The following is a 22,824-nucleotide window of genomic DNA, read 5'->3' as shown; positions in this document are numbered from 1 at the left end:
GACTTTTAAAAGAGCTTAATGTTGCTAACTCTCTAGTGGTGCACTTTAATGGAAATCTCAATTAATTGCAGACGATACCCAGGGAAAGAAATTGTGAATAAAGAAAATTGTTTCATGTTTACTTGTGAACTGAACTGTCTTTGGGCATTATATGGTTGACTCTCCTTCTCCCCTCAGTCTATAATGTAATCAATCTAATACTTTTGCCACTGATTTAGATAGGATGGTTGATAGTAAATCATAAGTCGCCAGAAAGAAACTCTGATTATTTTCCTCATATGCCAGTCTTTCTGTATTTGGCGACCTGATTGCATTCCAAGCTATCTGGAGGGCTTTGTGTCAATGCATGAGTTTTCTCTCCTTCCTACCTTTCGTTCTGTTGTTTGGTAGGATTGCCATAGTTCAAGAAGTAAAAATCCAGGCACCCTCAAAGTAGTTAAGCTTTTTTATCACCTTTCTCAAGGTCCTTAGCATTTAACAATCAGTTCTTCCTCTCCATTTCCCACCATCTGCTCCATAAGTACGTAGTCCTTCCCTTGAGTGCAGATTTCCCTCTCCCCAATCAAGATTGCAACTCTAGCATGGGGCTAGGAGAGTTTCAGTCCTCTCTTCCACCTGTTGTAGTCTCACTCCACATAAGCCCCTCAATGCTTGCAGTTTGCACTGCATTATAGGAAAAGGTCTCATTTCTTTCAGTGTGATGTTTTCACCAATGCAAATGGCTAATGGTGGACAAAAGGTCACTCCCAGTTTGCAATTCAGGTTGCTGCCCCCCCCCTGCCCAGCACTGACAGTTTGTAAGAGGAGGGGGGGGGAACCTCACATGTAGTGTGGCCTTTATCATCAAAGTATATACCATAGTTAGGATTTATATACAGTGGTACCTTGGGTTACAGATGCTTCAGGTTACAGTCTCCGCTAACCCAGAAATAGTACCGCGGGTTAAGAACTTTGCTTCAGGATGAGAACAGAAATCGCGTGGCGGTGGCGCAGTGACAGCAGGAGGCCCCATTAGCTAAAGAAGTACCTCAGGTTAAGAACAGTTTCAGGTTAAGAACAGACCTCCGGAACAAATTAACCCGAGGTACCACTGTACATGGATATTAATTCCAAAAAGACAGTGGTCCTGGAATAAATTTGAAACAAGCCAAAATTTGCTATAGCAGCATGACTGCCTATATTACATATTAGGTCCCAGTAGTCATTATGCAATATGGAAAATGAGTGGGCTCTGTACAACCCAAGGATCATGATTTTGGTATTGCAGCCATATTACTTCAGGCAAGTAGATGTGGAAAATAATGTTTGAAAACTGTTCACTAGGTGAAAGCACTTTTGTTTGTTTTATTTCATATTGTGATACTGTAATAGCTAGTAACAACTGCAAATTAATTGTTTTGTTCTGTTTTGTCATTACAGATGGTGTAGAGATGGAAAACTTGCTGTGTAATTTGTGATGGTAACACGCAGAAAGGCAACTGTTGTGGAACATGGTCTAGAAAAAAATTAAGATAAAATGTAGCAAGGGAAGTTGGCCTAGTTAGTTAACACATGGATGTGAAACTGCATGTTAAGTGTTGTAACAACATGCACTGTGTATAAGCATATCCGTTGTTAGAGACCTCCTAGGGAAGTACTACGTCCCGCCCTCCAGCAGTTTTATGTTTGAGCATTGCTGCATTTAACTTCAAGACACACTGCATCCTTATAGTTTGCCAGCAGCCAATGAGGTAGAGAGAAATAAGCAGCTTGATTGAGGACTTGATTGAGGTTAATATGGTCATCACAGTGCAAATGATTCAGTCAGGGAACTTGCAACAAAACAAGGCAATGAATGGATTTGTACAATACAGGCTTTGTTCCACAATCATTGCTGCTACGATACCTGTGGCATGTCAGAACCCCTACACATGAAAGACAATCAATTTAGTACAACTGGATGACATATCAATTTGGAAAAATCACTGGCATTTGAGAAACTGTGCAAGTACTCTTAAAAACATGATGAATGCCAGTGCAGTATCGGTGAGTTAGTTGACAAATTGAAGGAGTTATCCCCCTTCTCAGGCAACACACTGCGAGAAACATCTCATAAGTAAATTAGAAGGTGCCTTTGGGGAAGTAATGTCTGTTTCATGTGCTCCAGGATTGAACAAAAACCAGCTTTCATTAGCTTTGATATAACTGCAACATACCGTACTTTTAGTACCAGAACAGGAAAGTTGATATTGATGCACATGGACTGTACAAATAGCAGCAGTAATAATTGAGGACATTTATTCAAAGATCTATAGCTTTGACAGATTCAAGGCTGGTGAGGTCGCTATAGCTGTGGCGTGTGGGGCGGAAGCTGGGAAAAGTCTACGTGAGAAGATGCACCACCTGTACAAAAATAGTTGAGCTTACCAAGCATTACATGCAAAATTTGACCTCACAGCCTACTGTTCAAGCAGCCTTATTTGTAATTATATCACAGCTAAGGTAAAGGGACCCCTGACCATTAGGTCCAGTCGTGACCGACTCTGGGGTTGCGCGCTCATCTCGCATTATTGGCCGAGGGAGCCGGCGTATAGCTTCCAGGTCATGTGGCCAGCATGACAAAGCCGCTTCTGGCAAACCAGAGCAGCACATGGAAACGCCGTTTACCTTCCCGCTGTAGCGGTTCCTATTTATCTACTTGCATTTTGACGTGCTTTCGAACTGCTAGGTTGGCAGGAGCTGGGACCAAGCAACGGGAGCTCACCCCGTCACAGGGATTCGAACCGCCGACCTTCTGATCAGCAAGCCCTAGGCTCTGTGGTTTTAACCACAGCACCACCTGGGTCCATATCACAGCTAGTGAACAAGAAATGGGGGTGGAATATTTGACACCATAATCATGGTCCTTGCTGGTATAGAATCTACATTACAGTAATTTCCCACATTCATATTTTTGCCACTATTATTTCCAAGGTGGGGTTGTTTGGGACATCTAGTATGTTGCTCAGGAAGTCAAGCTGCAGTTATGTTTCAAATTTGTTCTTGGTCACATGTCCTACCAAACCTGAAGTATTGTTCTAGTTTGAAAAAAATAATAATGCATCTGTGCAGTAGATTCTAACCTAAAACCCTGCACAAGAGCCCAGTCTTTCAGGTGTTACAGGACTTTTTGGAAAACTGGTCATTCTTTAATTTTTGTTATAAAATATATTAGAACATTAAAGTAAGTTACTGACCAAAGTCCACCTTTCCCCCACATTTTGTGGCTGTATCAGTAAACAACAATGTGAATATTATTTACTGTTTGAACTTGGACCAAATGTGTAATCTTACGATTTAGAAAGGAACAAAACCTTGTCAAAAGCTGTGGAATGAAGCTGAAATATTAAAATAACACAAAACAGCCTATATTAAGCCAGACATATGTGTGAGGATAAATTCATATAATATTGCTTTGCTTTCCTGGTGGGACTGGATTTCACAGCTCAGTAGGAGAAACTAATGCTTGGCTAACTAGCCTAGCCATAATTCATAGCCTGACATAGATCTAACATCAACACTGACTGAAAGACTTGAAAGTAACAAATAGCAAGTAAAGGGGAATCACAACATCCATCTTGGTTTCACTATCATCAATTAAAATGTTTTTTGATAAGAAATTTGAGAGATGAGAAAATGGAAAATAAACTGACCACCTTTGAGATAATCAAGGTAGTAGAGCAAAACATTGTTATGAGAAATGTATCAATTACTTATCAAGACAGAACAGTGACAGAAAAGATGTTTGTTTGCTTTAAAAGGAAAACGATGCTAGAAGTGGAAATACAAAATGAAATCTAGAAGTCTGCCTTTCCTTGTGATCCTGCCATGCCACCTTACATTTCTTTAAAATAGAATAATTTCAAAATACTGTACTGTGCGTTTTTAACACCACAAATTTGTTCAAATTAGAGATATGCATGTTGGAGGGTTGATAAATAAGCGGCATATTCATGCATATCTGGTGGAAATATAAGAAGATAAGCTCTTTTTGGAATGATATGCATATGAGACAGACATTTGGATCCATTAAATATAATGCAACATTATTCTGTGATATTATTCTTTTGTAACTTCATTGTACATCATTTATATAGTGTTAAGTGGTAAATAAATTGTTGAAATAAGTAAATAGGTTATTTGAGAAATAAGATATATGCAGAACATATGGAATTGGTATGATACTAACTGCAGCAAAAGTTTAAATTGCTTCTAAACAAAAAAATTCTACTCTGGTAACTATGAATAAATGGTTTAGTAGAACCAAGTTTGATCTAATGGAACACTTGACACAATTTATGTAGTTAGGAGAGGGAAGTAAATTGACAGGAACTTTCCAGAAAGAATGGACCCCTTTTACTTCATATATTTAACATGGATCTTAACACATATAAAGCATTTTCACCACTGTCTTAATCAGAAGTATAAGATAAATTATAATTAATGAATTGTGAGAATATGTAGAAGTCTATATATTTTGAATATTATTAATGTAGAACTAAATACTTGTGAAAAGAAATGTGACAAAATACCCTGTTTCTCATATTTTAAGACATACCCATAAAATAAGCCATAGCAGGATTTTTAAGCATTCAAGGAATATAAGCCATACCCCGAAAATAAGACATAGTGATAGGCGCAGCAGCAATGCCGGCCGCAGCAGGAGGAGGAGGAAAAAAATAAGACATCCCTTGAAAATAAGCCATAGTGTGTTTTTTTGAGGAAAAAATAAATATAAGACATGTCTTATAATATGAGAAACACGGTAGTGAACAATTTAATATAAACTTTCATGTAACTTGGTATACTAATTTGGAAAGTACCATTTTACAGTTAACATGGAAATGAATTCTAACAAAGAACTTACCATCTGTCATTCCTTCTCTACGGTGAGGCAATGGAGGCTGGTCAACTCGGCCTCCCTTGTGTTTTTTGGTAGGCCTAGGCCTCTGACTCTGGGCTGCACTGGTGTTGCTGTCAGTAGAAAAGGGGCTGGTTGGCCGAGGCCTCTGGGAAGAGGAATATGGTTTGCCTACAAACAGAAATGGAAATTGATATGTTACTATGCTTACATGCCTGCTCTAAAGGCTTCAGTTTCTTTATTTGCAACACCTCACATGAAAACTCATGACGACTGTTATTGACGGCACCACCAGCAAAGTGACAAACTCAGTGTTAGAGTTTACTATTTAAGTATATTTGAAAAACATTTCCAACATTTGCTGACCACCTTTTTTGTATGCTAAACAGAAATGTGAAAATTATATTAAAAAAAGATTGGAAGGAACATTTACTCATCATGACTTCTATGCAGAAAACGTGTTCTGGACGAGGAGTCTAACCTCAGTTTTGCCAACACATGCCGTATTTTTATTGTATAAGTAACCACATTAGACAATTTATTCTGGGGCCCAAACCATTCAAGAACAGGCTAATTCAGATAAGATTTCTCCATATTTCATTATTTTGTATGCAAGCAGAGGTTAATATTTATTGAAAAAGATAGCTATTGGCTAATAAAATAGAGTTGTCATTTCCAGATCTAATGAGACAGTTGTGTTCCCTTCAGTACTAATGGAGTGTTTATCAACAAAAAAAAAAGTTATTCCATTCATTTCAAAAATTGGCAGACTGTTTTAGTTCTAGTAAGAATGTATATTTTCCTTTCTTTTCAATGTCTTCCATTTCATATCTGTTATAGAAACCCGAGGTGAAATCCAGTTTGTGCCCCAGCACTCATGGAAAGACTTTTGATCCAGGAGACATCTCTAGTAGTGGTGGAGGAAGGGGGCAAATTTTAATTGATTCCTCTCCTGCAGCTCCCACGCCTTAGAAATTATGATATGCTGTATTTTTGTAATTTTCTATAAAGTGAGGTTTTTGGTTTGTTTGTTTTTTACAGTGGTTTCATAATTTTAAACAAGCATACATTAAGTTCAGTTTTTCAAAACCAATGGAAGAACACCTGTTGGCAATAATCTACTTGATTAAGAATACTTTAATATCAAGCCTTAGGATTTATGTAGAATACTATAGTATGTTAGTCCTTTATTGTTCTTGATGAGATTGCAATCTTATCAAGCCTTCCTCCTCCTCCCTGACTCCTCCCTGCTTTCAGTTGCAAGTGCACTGCTCACTTCCAAGAGTCTATCACACAGGCCACTTGTGATGTTTGTAGGAGAAGCATGCATGTCAAAACCCTTACAAAGCCCTCTGTTTTATGTACAGGCTGGTTTAAATTTTACAACCATATGATAGCCACCCCACATAGTGGGTGTTATGAGTTTGTTATGCTGTTGAAACTTCTTGATCTGTGTAGTAATCCCTTTGGGCACTTCCACACCATAGTTCTTTGCTCTGCTGGTTGCAGGACTCTGCTGCTCATGCATGCAAGTTCTGTGCAGCATCCACATAACATGATCTCCATCAAAATGCCTTCCTCATTTAATCTGGCTGTATTTTTGCTGGAATTTTACTTACTCAGTTTTCCACGGAAATAGAATAAATGGGAAAATAATGCAGAGCAAAACATTGTGTGGTGGCTGCACAAAACCTTCGTGTAGTAGCTACAGAGTCTGCAAACTGCCATTAGGAAGTTCCCTCTGCTTCCTTAATGCACCTACTATGATCTGAACACAACCATAGCCTACTTCTAAACATTTTATGTACTTTGATTCATCTTTTTTGCAGAGAAGGGAAGAGAAGTAACCACAGAAAAAAAATTATATATAAGGTTGCCTTTATCCGGCATTTGAAAGCCAAATCAGAGTCACTTTGTTTAACCAATGCAACTAATTTGTTTAACTAGATGCTGTCATTGATACAATTTTAATTATAATCCTGCTGTCAGACACAATAAATGATTGGATTAAGTGCCTTAAAAGGCAACCATTTAATAAGGCTGTTAAACTGTTGCATTGTTAGAGTGATAAACTTTCACCAACTCACCCCATGCTCACAGTCTTCCCAGAAAATACATTTGGCAAGAGAGATGTAAAAGAGAAGCAGTAATGGAGATAAAAGCTAAGTGTGCAGTTCTTCACAAGAAATATTATTGATTGTGAGAAGGTTTTGCAAATAATAAATCATCAAAAATTGCATGGCAAAATTAGTAGTCTCCTTGAGGCCGTATTAAAAGGCAGTATGTCGTCAGTAAATCCATAGCAGAGTCAAGAGAAGTGTTAAAATGTCTGTGCACTGCACTGCTTTGTTTCTGCTTGAAGTACTATTAAACAAAAAACCTAACAGGCAGAAACAAACCATCTGCTTTATATGCATGTTAGGCATATTTATGCTGAGGTTTTACTTTTCTTAGGAAAGGAGGAAGAAAGAAAAGACAGAGGCCCACATCATGCAAAAGGCATTAGCTTTGTGTCTACAAACCTTTTCTTGATAGGCTGGTTCCATCCAGCCTAAACCCAGCTTTATCTGCTGCTGCAACCAGAGCTTGTGCAAAACTGCCGCTGGTAAAGATGGAGTCATCTGAGGAGCTACCTACACTAGATCTATGACTAGAAAAGTTACGGTCCTCATCAGACGCAGAACCCCATCCATTTACAAGTGAACCTAAAAACAAATGTAGGGGGCTAGTGAGTTGCACACATGAAATAGCTTAACTTATGTAAATTCCAAAGGGCTATTAAAATACCTCTTCTACTTTCAAATCTCAATTTTGTATTTCTAGAATAGGGAAATTCAGATAAAAAATCATTGCAGTTTTCCCCTTTACCATGGATCTCAGCCAATGGAGAAGTTCAGATTTTGTCAACTTTTTAAAATAAAGGATCTTAAAGTGGACATTTCTAATCTCAGAATTCAAAATAAGAAAAACATGAATGCACTGTATCATACAATTATTACCTGCTGTCGTGTAAGTTTGATTTTTTTAAAGCTCTTTACTTGGCGTGGTATTCAACTAAGTTTTACTCAAAGCAAACCCACTGAAACTAGTGGTCATATCTTAGTCAGGTTCATTTTAATGTGTCTACTCTGAACAAAACTTAGTTGCATACCACCCTTAATCACTACCTTCTGTAGGTTAGTGTGGCACGAGTAAGTTTTGTGTGTAGAAAATTCAGGAATGAGGCAAATCCAGTCAAATGGAATCTTTCCTTTTGCGTTTTGCTTTTCCAGGTATGAGCAGGGAATATATGCTTTCAGGGATATATAAAAGGTATTAAATTTAAGGGCTTAAAATTTGGAATTAAAATCTCAGCCTCTAGTCTTCAAGGTGAAAAGTTACAGATCACGCTTGAGATAAGGCTGCAAATGGCACCATTCAAAAATCTTCAAGTTCTGGGAATTCCTGCTCATTTAGAATGGAAGAAATGGAAGATTTAAATAGGGCAGATGTCATTGAAAGTGCTTGTCATTGAAAGTGCTGTAGTGCTAAGCAAAGCTGTATCTGATGACATTCCCTTTTCTACTCCACTACTAAAAGTAAAGGTGCTCTAGTTACTAGTTTATCCAAATTCTGAAACACAGACATTTTCAGCCAGCCCATTGCAATGAGCACAATGATTATACAGTTGTTGGGGCATCTCAGAGTCTCAAGGCTGAAACTAGAAGCACAGGATACCTATGTGAGCATTCAAAACATCAGTGCTATTCAAAAAAAAATAGGAAATAGCTTTGGTGCCAATTAGCTTTCCAGAACAATGAAAATAGTTTGCAGTGCTGGAATGACCAAATCTTTTAGCATCAATACAGTGGTATGCTGTAATAAACAAGTTTCTCCACTCCAAGATACAAGAACAGAAGCTGAAGGAGTCGACAGAGATTTGACAGGCTGAAAGTGGGTTAAGCGCAACAGAGACTGACAATTTGATTCTGCTTGCCAGAGGCACAAATAAAATTGTTACTTTCCAAATGGACTCTTCCTGACATAGACAGATGTAGGAAAGGCAAGATAAAAAGCTAAGGCAAGCTGGAAAAAATTGAAAAAGCCATTTTTTAAAAAGTAAAACTACATAGATTTCTGAACAGAAATCACTGCAACAGACTAGCTGAAGAGATTATTTGTGTGTAGAAACGTTCAGGATAATGATTTAAAACAAGTTACAGGTAGGTAGCCGTGCTGGTCTGCCGTCGAAAGAAAATAAAAATAAATAGAAAAATTCCAGTAGCACCTTAGAGACCAACTAAGTTCGTCATTGGTATGAGCTTTTGTGTACATGCACACGAAAGCTCATACCAATGACAAACTTAGTTGGTCTCTAAGGTGCTACTGGAAGGAATTTCTCTTTTTTAAATTTAAAACAAGCCTTGCTTCATTTGACTTGGTGACCATCATTTTAAGAAAGAATGTCAACTGCTCAACATATTTACTTTAAATGAAAAAAAGCTTTAGGAGTTCCATAACCAGGACACGTATACTTTAAATGAAAATCAATTTAGGTGTTTTGTGGGATGTAACCAGAACAACAAAAACTCAGCAAGCAAGGAAATTGCCTAAACATGAAGTCTAAACTTTTCTTGCTCTTTTTGCTGCAGCATTTCCCACTTTCCCACTGGTGAAGAGACCAGCATTGATGTCCATTTTTTTAAAAAATACACCCCAAACAGAAAACAAAGTGCTGACTATGTACATAGATCTCTTACACTAACTGATCCTTTGTTGGATCACAGCCTGTGTTTACAATAATGAGCTGCATATTGAAAACAAGTTCTAAATTATAATTATATAATATTGATATTCTAAGCTGCTTAAAGGTCTTGTTGTATTGTGTGTATGTCTATATATCAGTAAACACACACACTCTTTTAATGTATTTCCCTATACTGCATATTTTCTTGATGACTGCAGAACGTGCTGAATCAGCTGGTGTATGTGCGTGTATGAATAATATTAACAGCAATGTTGTGAGTTGGTGCACAATAATGGTGTCATAGCCTCAGTACAGGGAGGCAACTCATCCTTTCCCAAAATCCCTTCTTGTATGATATAATAATGCAGGATACTACTCGAGGGATGTTACTGGAGAGCAGAACTGTCAAAAACTTTACAGACACAACTAACTGCACTGTCAAATCAGACTACACATTTCAGCTCTTTTTAAAGTGTCAGAGATAGAAATTCCATCAGGGCAATCAGAAATGTCCCTGTAGTTTGTGAGAGACAACCCAAAAGAACAGCTTGTTTTTTGTGTGTGAGAAGGCCCAAACTGCCCTTGGTGATAGGGATAGTCACGATTACTGTGAGACAACATTGTTGGGTTGCCCTTATGCAGTACCACAACATCAGAACCAATATCAGACCATTCTGATCCAGGTTCAGGTGCTTACTATGACATTTAGGTGTAGCGTGTTCTAGCAGGACAAAGCATGGCACAACTGTGAACTCGTATGCTTCTATTTTCATAATATTATAAAATTATTTGGAAGACAGAAATTCAACTGGACAGAGTGGGAAAGAAAGATGAACTGCAACATTACAGAAAATATGGGAATATTTATATATGAATATTATATATAAACCAATTTAAAATAATATCACTTTAAAATTATATATGGCAGAAAAGATGACTCAGGAATATGATAATGCAGCATGGCAAATGTTAGAGGTGTCAACAAACTCATGTAGATGATCTTCATGTCTTGTGCATCTCCAAAATTACTCTCTTTTGAAAAGGAGTAATAGCTATCTTTAAATAAGGAAATAATGGGAAAAGTTTGGTTTTTATATTAAACAGCCATTTGCAGCTTTGTTGGTTTACTTAAGACAAGACCTTGTGATTAATATGCAAGTTTTGAAAAGGGACTTAAAAGGGAGTAAGTCTAGAAGTAGTTTAAGCTCAAACTTCAGGTGTTGCTAGGCTTCAAATCCCACCAGGCTCAGCCAAGTGTGACCAATGGATGGGAGTGATGGGAGCTGTAATGCAGCTTTAAGCAATAAGCTCTGGTTTTCATTGGGTGTTGTTGGGTTGTTATTGCTCCTTTAAAACATACAGAAAACTTTCTAACCTGCAGTGACACTAAGCCACACTAACAAGACATGACCAGATGTTTGTTTTTAACTGCATTTTTTAAAATCAGGAATTATTAGGGAAGTCCCTCCAATGATCTGCTTGAGGAGGAATCTGCAAATTATTTCTTTTTAGGAGGTTTCTGTTGACAATATAGGGATGTACAGAATGCCTCCTGGAATTTTTTACAGCCCTGTCAAAACTCTTTTTGCCTGCCATCTGTATTAGGGCCGGTGCTTTTAAACTTTTCTATAAATGATCTGAAGTCAGGAGTGAGCAGTGAGGTGGAGATGACATCATATAATTCAAGGATCAAACAATAAGGGATCAAGAGGAGCTTCAAAAAGATCTTTCCAAACTCTTTGAATGAGTATTAAAATGCTAAATGAGTTTCAGTGAAAGTGTAAAGTATGCACCCTGCAGCAAATACAACTCCCAAAACTCACATACACACTGAAAGGGCCTGATTTGGTGGTGACTGACCAGAAAAGAGATATTGGAATCATGGTGGATAACCTAATGGAAATTTCAAATAAGTAGCTGTGAAAAAGTGAATTCCATGTCATGGATTATAAGGAAAGGGACAAATAAAATTAAATAAATCTGGTAATATTACAATGCCCTTATACAAATTATGATGAAGCAGTTATTTGATTACTAAACACAGTTCTGGTTTCTGCAAAAAGGATATTGCAGAACTGGAAAATGTGCAGAAATAGGCAACCAAAATTATAAAGGAGCTTTAGCAACTGCCCCATCAGAAAAGGTTACAGTAGTTTGTGTTCTTTACTTTGGGCTGGGGGAAGCATCATATGTTTTTAAAAGTATGTATAGTATGGATAAAGCAGATTGAAAATTTTCTCCCTCTTCATAATATTAGAACCCAATACCATCCGATAAAGCTGAAGGATAGAAGATGCAACACCAGCCTAGATTGCATTAGACATATTCACGGGGCATAATTGTAGGAACGGGTACAGCCATAATGAATGTGGCTGCCTTCAGGATCAGAGGTGCTGTGCTTCTTAATATCAGTCACTAGGGAAATGCAGGAGAAGGCTATTGTGCTCATATCCTATCTGTGGGCTTTCCATAGGCATCTGGTTGGCCACTATGGAAAACTGGATACTGGAGTAGATAGGTCTTTGCTCTGATCTAACAGGGCTCTTTTAACGTTCCCTTAAAATTTGAGCACAAGGATGAGCAGCATATTTGGTTTAAATCTGGCTTTAGGGAACTCCAGATCTAATTTTGTCACAGATCAGCTGTGCCTTTTTCAAAGAGGATGAAACAGACTCCAAGCAGGTGTCCATTTCATACAATACAGCTTACTCTATTTTCCAATAGCTTGTTTGAATTCCCATGCTGTCTGTCAGCTGCAATTTTTCCTCCTGCTGAAAGCAGCAGTAAGCACTTTATCTGGAACAAAATCCACTATTTGAAAAAGCTGAATTCTCTTTTTATTTTCCATAAAAATTTCAAGGTGCTGAAGCAATCAAAAAGTTATAAATAAAAGAGGAAGTGGGGGCTAGACTCATAAGTTTGTTCCTGGACCTTAGTGTTACCAGATGTTTTTGGAGGTAAAAAAAGAGATGGATATCATTCTTATTCACATTTAGCATTCCGTTTCTCGAAGCTAACAAGCCCACGTAACAGTAATAGGCATCTATAGTGCACTCTCTGAAATACTAGTCTTTTTATTCAGATGCAGTTATCTTCTAGTGGTTCTACTTGAAAGAATTGATTTTATACACCTCAGCTTCAAATGTGAAGACTCTGGGCCTTAAATGGATGCTATGTGGCAACAGAATTTATGACAGCAAGAAGACATGAAAACCAATGGATATGTCTATGATTCTACAAAGCTGGGGACCATTTTACATCAGAATACAGGCAGGGTATGTTTACACCTATATTCCAAGAAAGATACCCATGGACTGCACTACTGAACATTACTGAAAACTGAACCTCAGAGTTGCAACATGCTCTACCATTTCAGAAGGGCATAGGTGAATTAGTTGACAATGTTCATTTGCATGGGTTTTTATGGTCTATTTCTACATAAGAAGTGGGCAACATTTTTGTTCTTGAGAACCAAGTTATCTGTGATGCAACTGGTCAGTTAGCGAAGTATTTTTATTTACTTACTTGATTTAGGGGGGGAGCAACTGCCCTCCTGGGCTATGCCCATGAGTGAGGATGCACATGCAATCTGTAAGTGTAACAAACACTGGTGATGGAAAGAGCCAGAGAGAAAAGTGCTCTGGATGAACTAATCTGGAATGCATATGACCCTGTTTAATTTTTTGCCATGACTTCAGATTTGAATTTCCAGTCCTGCATAGGTCTATGCAGAAATTAGTCCTGCTTGATTTGATGGGTTACTCTCAAGTAAGTAGAAAAAAGGTTTTTTTGTTTGTTTTTGCTTTAAAAAATACAATGGGTCGATTCTGCTACTTTTCTGGAAAGCCAGTGAAAGTAATCCCTTTCTACTTTAGTGTGCTATATAAACACACACACACAGCAGAAGCCTGCTTATTTGTTCTCAGAACCCCTCCCTCCCAGCCATAAAACCAGGAAACAAGTAAAACAAAAAATAAAGTATTTTTATCAAATAAAATGTTGCTCCTTCCAATTGTTTTGAAACCACGTGGGATTGAGGCATAAAGCCAGGAAAAATAAGGTGGAAACCAAACTGAAAGGAAGGGACTCCGTTGGGATAGAAGTATGGGATAAACTGAGGTCCAAGTCAAAGGTTCCCTACCTGTGCTATACTTTCACACATGCACAGTGTACTATTAAACTGCTAGAATCTAGAGGGAAATAAATCTTACAATCACAAATTATTTTATGGTCCTTCAAATTCTGGCCTTGGTTGCACATGTTTTGCAGTCTCCAAGGTGCTGGATGAAGTTCTTGGTTTTGGCTAGACTGAGACTGAAAGCACCTCATAATCTATGGCTGTCATAGGACAGAGGTCTGACAGAGCCCAATGTGAATTATGTTTTATTGAGTTCAGTGCTACATACACATGGGAGTGTGTGTGTGTGTGTGTGTGTGTGTCATAGCTGCCAAGTTCTCCCTTTTTTTAAGGGAAATTCCCTTATGCTGAATAGGCTTCCTCGCGAGAAAAGGGAAAACTTGGCAGCTATGGTGTGTGTAAACCTGTAAATTTCATTTTATCTCAAAATGAATCTTCCATAGAATTTCCACAGCAAAAGAAAGCCAAAAAGCTTTATTTTCACTTCAGTGATTGCTGCCCCCCCCCACTTTGTTTTAAAGCTTAATGTAACTTCAATTTTTGTCTGTGTTTTGCTATTTAATATGGTAGACATATTTACGAGGTGACAATATGCCATAATTGCAGTCTGAATATTTTAGTGATTCTCTTATACAATTAGATCCCCAATGTACTATAAAGACACAAAAGACAAATGAAAGAGTAGTAGAGCCTTGTATTTAACCCTAGCCCTAGCCACAAGTGACAAGGAAGTGCGTGCGAGCAGGCTGGTGGAAGAAGGAAGGGGTGCTTCACCCGTCATCCACATCCAGCATAGAAACAAGTCTCCTGCCAGAGGAAAAAATGCTCCTCCTTCTTTTGGCTCATTTAAAAAGCTGGAGTGGTGTGCTTTAGGTTGAAATGCTGCTTATTATCATCATAAACAGGCAGACTCATAAAACAATGCCCACACATAACATTTTCATTCTGCCAGAAGTTCTGACTATATCTACGTTAGCAATGGCCAGATTTTTGTTTTTTCTGCTTCATATCTGGGCCATGCTATATGCTTTAAAATAGGTTGGACCTCTTTTGGTCAAGGATGATTTTTTTTAAAATGGAAAATTGTAGGATATACTTCAGCGTCGCAGAAGTTGAAACAAGGACAAACACCTGTTAATTTGGGACTCTTGCCAGACAAGTTGCGGTTAAATTGTGGTATAACATGTTTAGCATTGTTATCTAAAAGACTGCTTGTGGCATCTGTGAAATGTTTTAATGATTTGGCTATGCAAGAGAGTCTACTTCTTAATCACTGCACTGGCAGTAGCCACAGGAAGCAATGACATCAGCAATGGTGACAAGGACTGGCAGACGTTATCTTTCTCCCCTGCCTTACCATTGCGATGTCAGTGGCCAAGTAAATGAACCACAATAATGTCCTCTGAAGAATAAATCAGGGTTGCACCTGAAAGTAGTAATATAGAACACACAAGCACATAACACAAGGGAGGGAAATCTGTCCTTTTAATTATTATTTTTTAAGCATTCATTTTACTGTGCAGGAAGTGTGGCAGACTTCATTTAGTGGAAATAAGGTGTTCATGGCTTAATATGTGCTCTGAGAAGGGGACCTGCTAGATTTTGTATCTCATAAAAATGGTAATGCAACAATTAGCAGGGTCATATTATAAAGCACAGATTTTACTCTAGCTTAATGGATCTAGGGATACACATTCATCAGCAAGGATGGATTTCGCATAAAACGACATGTAAATGAATTGATGACTGATCATAAATTAATTTTAGTGCTGAAGATGTAATGGAGGCACAGCAAGATGCCACTTTATCATAGTATTTTACTGCTCAGCAACATTTGAACAACTACTTAATGTTCTATGTGCATGCTAACAGCTTGAATAAATTTGACAAAATTTTGTGCCTTTCAGCAATATGGAGCAGAGAAAAAGATTGCAGGGAAAGATTGAAATTTCAAACAGAAATAAATTTGGCTAAGTGGCATAAATTCATTTTTCATTAATGTTTATAAATGCTTTGATGATATTTGCATCTATAAAAAGTGTCAAACTTATATATTGCTTGCATTTTACTCATTATAATGTTCTGGAAGGAAACAAGTATATAAAATATAGATTCCACCTTATGTTTAATTGTTTAATTTAGATTGGGATACTGTTATTCATGTATGATAGACAGTTTAGATCAAGGTCTAATTACCCAGTATTAGCAGTGCCTTTTTAATTCTTACATTAATCTTTTAGCATATTTCCCAAAGTCTGTTGGCTTCCATGTATGAAACCCCCCATATTTGCTTCCGTAGCAATTACAGCAAAGATTTCATGTTATTGCATCCAAAAATGACTTCACAGTAGTACAACTTCCACAGAATCTATGTTACATTGTGCTTAAAGCATGTCCCAATATGTCTTTATTAGGGCGGAAAAGATTTTATAAAACTTTTGATACTTAAACTGGATCTTCTATTTACAATGGTCTTAAACAAATCATAAGACAAGGACATAGCCTGCTTCCTCCACAACCCGAAAAACTGTGATGTAGGGGGAAATGGAAGTCCTTCTGCCCAGCAGAGCTGCAGAAGGAATTTTTTTGCCTCCAAAAGGAATAACTCTATGGACATGGGTTATTAGAATCTTAATGCCCACCTTCAAATGCTTCTCTGGCCTCTGTGTCTACACTTCTGAAATATAGGTAGGGAGAAACAGACAGTGATATTCTTAGATCTTAAGGGAAAGGCTTTAGTTCAGAAGTAAAGCACATGCTTTGAGCAGAAAATGTGCCAGGTTCAATCCCTGATATCTCCAAATGGAAATATAGTCCTGTCTGAAACCTCATGGACCTCTGCTAGCCAATATAGGTACGGTAATATTGAGCTAGATAGAGGAATGGTTTGATTTGTTTTAAGGCAACTTCCTATGTTCTATTTTGCCTACCATATTCTTCAGCAAATAAATAAAAGCTGAACTTTGATGCACCTCCATCTTGGACCTGTCAACTTAATACTAATGGTAACAAAGAGAGTTAACTCTTCTTTCCTAACTTGAACGTCACCCTTTGAAAAGGTGATTCAGAATCATGTTTGCTTTCTTTCATGATCACTACCTCTACCACTAAGGAAAACAGGACTACAGAAAGCATAAGGAGGCAGAAAAGGATACATAAAAAGATATGCACATCCATTTGGTGTTGACCTAGTTTTTTGGCCCCTATCACTTTGTTCCCTAAGGGCTTGGCACAATAACAAAGTATTCACATTTAAAAAATAATGACGTAGGCAACTGAAAGCTTGAATGAGCAGTGTTGGTTTTTAAAAACCAGAATTTGTAATCAATATACTTGTACATTGCTAGGAAGAAAAGAGACCATGACTTATAGAAAAGCAAATATGCAAATCATGCACGCGTACACACACACACACACACACACACACACACACACAGACTGACATATTAATACACATAAATGAACAGTATTTTGGTGGCAGGTTTTAAAATATGTATCATGACTCTAAGACCTTTGATGGATTGCTACAGGAATGCTTCCCTAGACAGATATGCAAAAATGCACAGAATTACAGCCAGAAGGAGATTATGCTAAAAATTCCAGTAAATTCAGGTAAAGTGGCTTAACATACTTGTGCACTAATAAGCCAATCTTCCAAATTCAGAGACTTGAACTTGTAACTACAAGTCTTCAGTTGAATCTGGATTTCAAATCACAGCAGTCAAGCTACAGTTCTTAAATCTTAATTAGCTTGGCAAGCAGCCTGGCCCCAGGGCATGGGGAAGGGAAACTGGAAAGTGGGAATAAAGCACCATTTCCCTTAATTCAATGACACACACAGAGAGGGAGAGGGAAATCCGAGGTACTGATGCTTCATTACTGTCATATTCCCACCTCTAACAGTGGAAACTGTGATGTGTTTTCATAGCTGCAGTGCTTAGATAAGGGCATAAAAAACCCAAACTCAAAACAACTTGCAAGGCACACAGAAGGAAGGCAAGTATTAAAAGATACTGCATTAATCTGTCTTCAGCGAACAGAAATTTCATGAAGATATATTCAGAAATTAGTACTGTCCCATAAAGATCAACAACTGAAGAGATGTGCAATATTTTTAATGAGCTATATAGACCATGCATGCTTGGGCTTCAATAGACCTCAGTCAACCTAGATACAGTACGTTAAGTACAGGTCCAACATCAGTTGAAATGAAAGTCTGCTGAAGCCTAGAATGAGGTCATTGATATACATGTAAGAACAGCACTTTCTCACAAAACGCAATGGTTGTCTATCTTCTACCAACAGCAGTTTTATTACCAATTCAGGGTGGGCAAGCTTAGTTCCCCCCCCCCAGGTTTGACTTTGATTATTCTACTTCTCCAGACATGTGAGGAATAAGAAACAGTCAAGTAAAAGATGTTCGATTAATTAAATGGGATTTGGCTGAAATGGAAGAATGATTAAATATGTAGTGGGCACAAAATAAAGGTGTCGCCACATAGCTGTTCTTTCATACTGCAACTTGTTCTGAGGTTATTCAGAAAAAAAAGTCTTCTAACATTCATCACTTTTACAAAGCCCCAAAATAAAAAATAAAAATCTAGAAGCCTTTTATAGATGTCAGCTTTTCATGTTGTTCCTGATACAAAATATTTTTTTAGTCTAGCTTCTTTTGCTCTAACCCCCCTCCCCCCGCTCCACCACACATGTAATAAACTTGCTTTCCCAGTAAAGTGAACTTTCCATGAAAGCTGGGATATAATTGATTTTTCTTTCATGTTTTTAAAGCTTTTTAAAATTCATGAATTTTCTTATCATTTGCAGCAAAGCAAAAGCATTTTCAAATCCTTTAACAGTTGTGAGCAATATTAACACAACTTTTTAAAATGCCACAGAAATAGAGCAGAATAGAATACCCTTAAACATTATTTCATTTAGAACACATTTTACATCTTTACAAAGCAGGTTCATTCTTAATTTTGTTTGCCTACCTGTCACTGAGCTGTCTAGATTGTCCATACTAGAGCCTGGAGTATGCTCTAGTCCTCTTAGTGGTCTTGTGATTTCTAAAGCTTCTTCAATGTCATCCTCATCCTCATCTTCATCCTCAGGAATATCTGTTTCCAAATCTGATATTAGAGATCCAGACACATATCCTAATGGTGGAAGTGGAGTCTGGGGTGGCTGAGTATTGCTTTGAATGTGCCTAGAACAAAGGGGGGAAAGCAAAAGGGGAAAGCACTTTAAAAAGCTACAAGCATGATCCAGTCATAAGCCATATACTGCAATTTGCTGAGAATAAGTCTTATTTAACTCAGTGGGACGTAAGAGGTCTTAGGGGAGGGGTAGTACCTCTGGTGGGGGACACGCCATGCTCCTTCTGGAGAAGTTTGCCTACCTTTGGCCCCCACCCTGCATGCAACTCTCACCTGTGGCTCCTAGAAGCTGTCAGCATGTGGCAGTGGCCAAACCCCAAGAACGGCTTTAACTGGCTTGCTAAACCAGGTGAGGTCTAATGGGTCTCAAACCTTTGGTGAGTTAGGGACTTCATATGAAGACAGGCTCCAACGGACTGAGCGGACAAAATCAATAATGGGTTAAATGGTCAAGAAGGTGGTTTCTGCATGTGCTGTGGAGGGAAGTGAGGAGCAGATGGGGCTCGTTAATCTCAGAAAGTAGCTCATCTAGGAGAAGGAAAACTATTGACTCTAAGCCTTGCAGGATATCTTCAGAAGAGAACGCCAAGGAGTAAACCCTCCACAAATCTGGAGTGGATTTGAATGGTGCCTTGTATGCCTCCTTCAGCAACTTCTGCAGCCAAGCTGGTGCCAAACATACTGCCGTGCTTTCCTTTGGACATCAGTGAGGTTGAGAAGGTGTTTTTTTGCCATTTAGGTAGTCCAGGCTAGATCAGTGGTGGTGAACCTATGGCACGTGTGTCAGAGGGGCCCTCAGAGCCCTCTCTGTGGGCATGCACACTGTCGCCCGAGCACAGAGCCGGCAGAAGGTGAGGGTGGCGCATCGAGTCCTCAGCTCAACTTGGGCAGCCAAGCAGCCGCCTTCCTCCTCCTCCCGCTGTGAGGTTGAGGCAAATACTGAGAGAGCGTGCCTAGACTTCACACAAATTCCCCAGATACAATGCAATATGGTAACCAGGTACTTCTTTCTTAAGGGCTAAATAGGAGTCAGAGTAGTGACAGCTACTGCAGATTGTGCACCAATTCAGGTTAAATTGCCATGCTGGCACTTTGTAATAAATAAGTGGGTTTTGGGTTGCAGTTTGGGCATTCAGCCGCTAAAAGGTTCGTCATCACTGGGCTAGATCAAAGATGGTTATGTTGTAATTAGGTTCCTGTTTTGAAGCTGCATAGCTTCCTAGGATGAAGAAGTCATTTGTGCATAAGGTTATCTCTAAGTCAAACTTCACACTGTATTTTACACAAGGGTGGGTGGGTATTTCTATACTAATTCCTCCTTAATGACATATTTTTAAAACAATAATCTATATTATATGCATTCATTTACAGAACAACCCTGATAAAATATTCTACCCCATTCACTGGGAAATATCATTGCTATTTCTTAAGCTGCTGGCATTTTTATTTTTATTTTGCCTGTAAGCCTTTTGAAAATATGAATATCATTGCATTTGGTTATGGCATTTAAGAGTACTGTATCGGCACATAGTCAGTTTATCAGATACAGCTAACTGATACAATTTATCCAATACTGAGTGTGCAATTCCCCATCTTAAAAGCACAGATTACATAATGAGATTCATGATGTTAACTGACACCCAAAGTTGCACCTGCAGTTTGTATGCCACCACAGGAAGTGTAACAGCTGCAAGGTACAGGCTGAAAGCATGCCAGGGCATGCATCTGTGTCCTGCCTGGCACAATTATACATTTAACCTAGACCCAAATTAGCTGATGCCTGGGCTTCTGGCTTGTTACATAAACAAGCTATATCCCATGGAGGAGGTGGCCTAAGCACCCTGTTGATTGGCTGCAGCTTGCAAACGAGGTTGGAGTACTGAAAATTGTCCAAGGAAAACAGCTGGCTTTGGCATTGGCAGAAAATTCATACAAGCCTATTTGACCTATAATAACTCTTTCAGTGTAAGTTGTGGCCTTTGTATGTCAGGAAACATTCATTGGCATTATGCCATTTAGCAACTTTATGTCATTTAACAGCAGACGGTTTCTTGTCCTGCTGAAGTTTTCTTTTACTTTTAAAATAATATGTTTACATGTTGAGCTGTCCAAAAAGCCTGTGACATTCTATTGTATATAGTTTGAGTCTGTTTTGCTCTGTTTTTCAGTCCCCAAACAGCCCCTCTCATATAGGTGAACTACTTTGGTATCTTCTCCCTTTGAATACCAAACCAGAATTTGGATTTATGCTATGAATATTTTTAAGCAACTGCTTCCATAATCTCTTTTACTCAAATACAGCAGAATTGGGAGGTTATACTTGTCAATCCTTCAGCTTTCCCAGAATGGGCTCTGAAAGTTTTTAATTCTACAGTTTCTTTACTAATACAACCTGAAAGAGACATTAGGACTTTCCTCAAGAACAAGAGTGATATCCAATTATGACTGATTTCAAAAAGCTTAAAGAACTACTGGGTGAGATTCCATGGTCAGAAATACTCAAAAAGAAGGAAGTCTAAGATAGTGGGAATTTCCTAATGGTGAAACATTGAAGACACAAATGCAGGCAGAAGCATCAAGAAAGAAAAGTGGGAGGCATCTAAAGAAATTGGTGTGCTTGCATAAGGAACTTTACAGAGGAGCTGGGATGTAAGAAGGGCATGTAATAAGAAATGGAAGAAAGGACAAATCACAAAGTGGCCAACAGTTGGATGACAAGAGAGAAAGCAGAACAGCTTCACACCTACTTTGTCGTGGTCTTCACCCAAAAGGAAAGCAGTGCACAACCTGGTGAACACAGAATAAATCAGGCATAGGCAAACTTGGCCCTCCAGATGTTTTGGGACTACAACTCCCGTCATCCCTAGGTAACAGAACCAGTGGTCAAGGATGATGGGAACTGTAGTCTCAAAACACCTGGAGGGCCGAGTTTGCCTATGACTGAAGTAAATGATGCAAGGAGGGAGCTGCAGCCTGCTAGGAAAATAGGTGGTAAGGGAATGCGTAGTTACTTTAAATAAATTCAAATCTCCAGCGCCTGATGAACTGCATCCAAGGATACTAAAGGAGCTTGCAGATGTCATATCAGAAACTCTGTCTATAATCTTTTAGAATTATCAAAGTACCAACCAGTCAGCTTGACAACAATACCAGGAAAGGTTCTAGAATAGATAATGGTTGGTCTGTGAACACTTAGAAAATGATGCTGTAATTACTAAAACCCAGCATGGGTTTCTCAAAAACAAGTCATGACAGATGAATCTCATTTCTTTCTTTTTCTTTCTTTGGGATAGCATTAGAAGCTTGGTGGATCAGAGGAAGGATGTGGACATGGTATATCTTGATTTCAATGTGGGTAAATTTGTTTAGTGGAATTGTGGTATTTATGTTTCTAACTGACAAAGTCCCCCATGATATTATTGTGGAGAAGCTGGTAAAATGTGGGCTGGACAAGTTAACTGTTAGGTGGATTTGTAGCTGGTTGACTGACCAAACCCAAAGAGTGCTCACTAATGGTTTCTCATCATCCTGGAAAAAAGTGACAAGTGGGGTGCCACAGGGTTCTGTCCTGACACCAAATTGGGAGGGGTAGCTAATGCCACAAAATACAGAATCAGGATTCAAGATAATCTGAAGTGGACTGGGCCCAAACTATCAAAATGCATTTCAACAGCAACTACCGTAATGTCAGGTTCTACATTTAGGCAGGAAGAACAAGCTGAACAAATATAAGAAGGGGAACACCTGGCTTCCCAGTAGTACATGTTAAAAAGCTCTAGCGGTCTTGGTGGACCACAAGTTTAACATTAGTCAGCAGTGTGATGCAGCAGCAAAAGAAAAGATAAAGTGAATGCTTTTCTAGGCTACATCGATAGAAGTCTAGTGTCTCGACAAAGAGAAGCAATAGGCCCGCTCTGCCTTGTAA

The 22,824-nt window shown here is 38.5% G+C and overlaps 1 protein-coding gene across 1 annotated transcript in view; it reads right to left on the bottom strand.

Annotated features, from left to right (window-relative positions):
- The window catches only part of ROBO2 (roundabout guidance receptor 2), a 443,321-nt gene that overhangs the window by 13,726 nt on the left and 406,771 nt on the right, over positions 1-22,824 (bottom strand). The window contains exons 24-26 of the mRNA XM_088667988.1: positions 18,735-18,949; positions 7,402-7,584; positions 4,886-5,050 (exon numbers count right to left, since the gene is read on the bottom strand). Coding sequence (XP_088524114.1) covers positions 4,886-5,050; positions 7,402-7,584; positions 18,735-18,949 — 563 coding nt within the window. The remainder of the gene's footprint in view (positions 1-4,885; positions 5,051-7,401; positions 7,585-18,734; positions 18,950-22,824) is intronic.

Source organism: Zootoca vivipara, chromosome 4 (assembly GCF_965207765.1).
Source record: "Zootoca vivipara chromosome 4, rZooViv2.hap1.1, whole genome shotgun sequence".
NCBI classification, from domain to species: Eukaryota; Metazoa; Chordata; class Lepidosauria; order Squamata; family Lacertidae; genus Zootoca; species Zootoca vivipara.
Note: the sequence above shows the minus strand (reverse complement) of the source record. Positions and strands in the feature narration are given on the sequence as shown.